This window comes from Chrysochloris asiatica, unplaced genomic scaffold (assembly GCF_000296735.1).
Source record: "Chrysochloris asiatica unplaced genomic scaffold, ChrAsi1.0 scaffold00306, whole genome shotgun sequence".
In the NCBI taxonomy this organism is placed as follows: Eukaryota; Metazoa; Chordata; class Mammalia; order Afrosoricida; family Chrysochloridae; genus Chrysochloris; species Chrysochloris asiatica.
This window is the reverse complement of record NW_006408824.1, coordinates 2920953-2925929: the sequence shown is the minus strand read 5'-3', so window position 1 is coordinate 2925929 and position 4977 is coordinate 2920953. Positions and strand designations below refer to the sequence as shown.

At 42.8% G+C, this 4977-nt stretch overlaps 1 gene segment (V, D, J or C); it reads left to right on the top strand.

Moving 5' to 3' along the window:
* The first annotated feature begins 380 nt into the window (after positions 1–380).
* LOC102838802 overlaps positions 381–4977 on the top strand; it is a 39170-nt gene continuing 34573 nt past the window's right edge. Inside the window, 1 exon segment of the V gene segment in view lies at positions 381–468. Within this exon segment, the coding sequence occupies positions 381–468 (88 nt within the window).

The following is a 4977-nucleotide window of genomic DNA, read 5'->3' as shown; positions in this document are numbered from 1 at the left end:
CTGCAGGTCAAAAAAGAGAAGGGAGCCACCCCAGGTAAGGCTGGCTGTCAGAAGTAGGGCTGACTGGAAGTCTGGGGATCTAAGTTTCAGGTTAAGGTAAGTGAGTTTCTTGACAAAGAGGTCAGAGACTTTGCCTAATAGAAAAGGGAAGGAAGTCTATGTTTGGGGGGTGGGGGATGGCTTGTAAAGGTATGAAAACAGAGATTAAGCTGCACTTCTGAGGGTCTTCATTGGTAGCAAATCACACCCTGGGCAGAACTGTGTGTCTCAGAAAGCCCCATCCCAGGAATCCCCAGCAGTATCTATGAAGGAGAAAAGAAGGGCAAGTTCATATATCCAAAAGAGGCCCTGGAAGGAACAGGTCCTATGATAAAGGGGTCATGGATCAGCCCAATCTGACTCTCAGTGACTTCTGGTCTCAGCAGGAAGCCTATGACAATGTGATTTTTGCGGTAGAAGAGGCTTGCTGTGAGGGCTGGTTTTTAGTGATCAGGCAGATGCTTACATGGCCCAGGAACGCATCCATAATGCAGAGATTGGCTATTAGGAGCCCATCAATCCCAAGTATGAGGCCACCAATGCCATGTACCACAGGTACACAATCCGTACCTGTCTGCCTCTTGCTGAAGGGATATGGGCATTTACAGAGTCAGGGTGCTCCAGAGAAACTGGTCTTGGTTCTGGAGCTCCCCTGGTCCACAGTGAGAACAGCTAGCAGGAACACATGGGCCCAGTTTATTTCCTTCCTCTGCTACATTGTCTACATCATTAACTGTATTGAGCAAAATGCAATGGACAAATTCCATGATCTTATAATTCAATGTGTCCATAAATTTACCGAAGACCTCTGCCCATTCACACAGCCTCTCCCTACTGATACAGCCTCTGCTTTTGTCTGTCCCTCTCCCTACTCAACTCAGTCAGTTCCATAACAGGGCCCATTAGTAATTGTTCATCTTACCTTTTGATCATATCTGAAAACCACCAAATGTAGTTCTGTCTTTTTCCCAGGCAGCACCCTGTTTCTAGAAATAATCTTTGTATACACCAGCAGGCTTCTAAAAGTTGGTGGAAATTTTCTATGATCTTTTATTCCCTTTTCCCACAAACTTTTTTTTTTTTAATTATAAACTGGTGCAACTATTTTTTTTTTTTTTTTTGGTTTTTATTGTGGATTGAGTGAAAGTTTTCAGGGCACATCATCGGTTTCACTTTCAAACATTCATATACCTTGTTTCATTACATTGATTATAATCCCCTCCACATATCATCATTTAACAGAGTTTCTCTTTATCCTCTTTAGCTTTTTTGGGGGGGAAAAACTTTGCCTTTTTGGAATTTACAGTTTCGGCTTTTATTCCCACAAACTTTTTGATGAACCCCTGGAATGTACAATGCTGTCATTTGGACATTGTATGCTCACTTCTTTGCCTCTGCTTTTTCCCTCCAATGTTCTCTTTAGATCCTTTGGAGTCAGAGCACATGGAACAGCTGGGCTTCTTAGCAGCCAGCATGGTGTGGTTGAGATAATTTGCCCAGTCTTTGCAGGCTAGGTAATCATTTCTGTCTGGTATAATGGTAGCTCACTGAACATCATGTCCCATTGGACAGGACACAGCTTCACCTATTCTGGAAATGGAATCTTGGCTCAAAGAGGATGTGTATTTTATAGAGACTGCAGAACTATCCACCATCCAGAAGTGCTGCTGTGCCAGCTCAGTCTCAATCCATGTTGGAGATACTCACCCTTTCCCCAGATTTCCAGGGACCTGATTTTCTTTTGCTCTCAATGAGATACATTATCCTATCCTAGGAGAAATCTACCAGCTGTTCTTCCCAGGTTGTGCGGGAGATGGGCTGAAACTTGACCATTCCTAGGAGGGTAAGAGACTACTGGAAAGAGGTACTCTGTGAATCCAGTACTCCACTGTGGCTGACATGTGTGAGGTTTTACATGGTCTTTAATCCATGTTGAGTTTGATGTGGTATATGGTGTAAGATATGGTATGGGTCTTGTTTTATTCTTTTACAATTGGATTTCCAGTCTTGCCAGCATCATTTGTTGAAGAGCCAATGTCTTCCCTTTAAAAGTGTTTTGACCCTCTGTTAAAGATCAGTATGTGGATGGGTTTACTTTTGGTTTTTCAATTCTGTTGCAGTGATATATATATATATATCTTTCATTGTACCCAAATAAGGCTATTATGATCACTGTACCTGTGTAGTAAATTTTGAGATCAACTTTGTTGTTCTTCTTAAATTGTGCTTTCCTTATCCAAGATCACTTTCCTGACCATAAAAACTTCATGATTTTTTTCCATCTCTGTGAAGAATTTTTGGAATCTGCATTGGGATTGTATTATATCTGTAGACTAGTTTGAGTAGCATTGACATTTTGCATGATGATAACTATTCCTAGTCATGAGCGTATTATATTCTATGTTTGTAAATCTGTTTTGCTTTCTTCCAGTAGAAATTGGTAGGTTTCTTCGTATAGGTGTTTTGTTCCTCGAGTTATGTTTATTCCTAATTTTTTCATCCTTTGGGTGGCTAATATAAATGATATTATTTACCTAATTTCCTTTTCAGATCTATCTTTATTAATCTAACAGAATTCAACTGATTTTTGTATGCTGCTGCTTTGATGAATCTTTGAATAATTTTCAAAATATTTTTTTGAGTCGTTGGAATCTTCTATGTATAGGATATCACCTTCAAATGGAAAGAATGTTACTTTATCTTTACCAATTTGGATGCCATTGGTTTCCCTATTCTTCTTTGCATCTCTGACTATGTCTTCCAACTCAACATTGAATAGGAGTGGTGATAACCCTCATCCTGCTCTCATTATTGTTTGCAAGGGAAATGCTTTCAATTTCTTTCTGAATGAGGTTGGTCCTTAGTTTTGTATATATGCTCTTAATTATGTTCAGGAATTTCCCTTTGATTCCTACTTTGTTGAGTGTTTTCATCAAGAATGGATGTTGGAGGTTTCTGGTTTTGGCAGGGGCAGAAGCAGAGTCAAATAGGACAGGCTCTATGGGGGAGGGACTGAAAACCCAGAGAAACTGCTTTAACGGAACAATCCCAGAGCCCTGGATCAAGCATAAGGTGCAGGTGTCAGTCTTCCACACCCACCAGTGGAAAAAATGGTATAAAGGAAAATTTCACAATTTGGGAATCAATCCAGGCATGGGGCTCCTTCTGTGGTCTCCCCACCTGGGCTGAGTTCAGAGGGCAGGGTCACAGCCTGACCGGCACAGTGAACTGGCGGTAAACCCTGCACAAAGACATTTTCAAAAGGAGGTGTGGGGGGATTCTACACATTTCTTCCTCTTCTTCCCTGTAGTACCTTCTTTGCCCAGCCTGGATGCTTTCAGGGTCCCAGCCCTAAAGTTAACTTGTGTGGGACCCTTTACTTCTACCTACTAGCAAGAAAAAAAGGAAGGCTGGCCTGACACACAAACCATATGAACAATATGTAAAACCCCAACATAAAAGGACAGAACTAGGGAGGGCGGGGCCACAGCCAAGTGGAGGCAGTGACCCAGCGTTAGAAGCCATGGAGCTGCACATCTGGAGGGAGAGGTGTGACTGATTTTCCATCTTTCACTTTTCACTTTTCACGTATCTTTCCTCTTCACTCCAATCATGCCCTCACTGCCCAGCCCAGATGCCTTCAGGTGGGTGGGATCCAGCCCCAAAAGGATCCAGCATTGCACCCACAATTTTCCAACAGCACAGAGAGGAAACCCACAGACTGCTTCTTATGACTTCGGACTCTGGGACCCAGCCCCAAAGTTGACTTGGGTGGGACCCTTTATCCCTGCCTGCACAACAAAGGCCAGTCAACAATCACAATTTTATTTTTGTTTTGGATTGGTGGTTTCTGTCTCTGCTTTTATATGGTTTCTGTCTTTGGTCCTTTTGGCCTCACTCTTTTCCCAGGGGTTGGAGCTTTCTCCCCCTACCTTACCCAAGAAGAGACAGCAACTGTGCTTATATAGCCAAGTTACAAGCATACCCTATAATACCCCACCATCTGGACAAGAGCCAAAACCAGTGGCAAAGCATTACATGTGAAAAGGGAAGCTTATCTCCAGATCATATCCACCAGGAGATGCTTAGTAAGCTTAACAACAAAGCAACCCACATCCATACAAGCATTAAAAACCCACATAACGAATGGAGTTTGATGGCAGCTAGGACGCAGGTACAGTGAAGGTCACCATCAGCAATAGCATAGAATACCAGGCAAAGCAGAGCCAGGGCAGAGCTCCGAAACTCGGAACCACAGAGATAGGGATATCTTAAAGGTTTGAAGGCTTATAGCTTGTGGAGTTTGGAGCTGCAGTAAAAAATCACGTACTTTTGAATCTCCCGGGCCAGGCTTGGCTCAGAGGCCTGAGCCGACATCCTGGGTGAGACCAAGCAGCAGGATGAAACAGGAGGAGCAGAAACACCATGGAAAAATGCTGCGGGAACCTTAGGACAAAGGTGGACAATATACTTTGTCAGTTTTGCTTTGTTCTGATTTTCTTTTTTGCTTTGGTATCTGGTAATTGGCGCATTCACTGTTTGCCCATGTCCATTCTGGTGAATAGAGGGAGAGCCTGAGCCGAGTGGCCACCCCCCACCCTCACCGCTGGTGGGTTCTTCTGCCACAAATGCGCACAGATACTCAGCACAAGCAGACGTGCTGATCTGTTTCCTTTTTGTTCTGTTTTTTATCATGGGAAAGAAGAGAGGGCTGAAGTGTCTGAAAGAGAGTTTAAAGACAAAATCTCTCAGGCAGCTTTGAAGGCAGGAACTTAGGACATTAAAGAAATACTTATATTAAGCTACAGATTCCCCTGCCCCCTTTTTCATCTCTCCTTCCTCTCCCTTTTCTGTGATTAGAGACTGCAGTATTCAGTCTTGTTTTTGTTGGTGCTGTTTTTTCTTTTTTTTTTTCTTTTTTCTCCTCATTCTCTCATT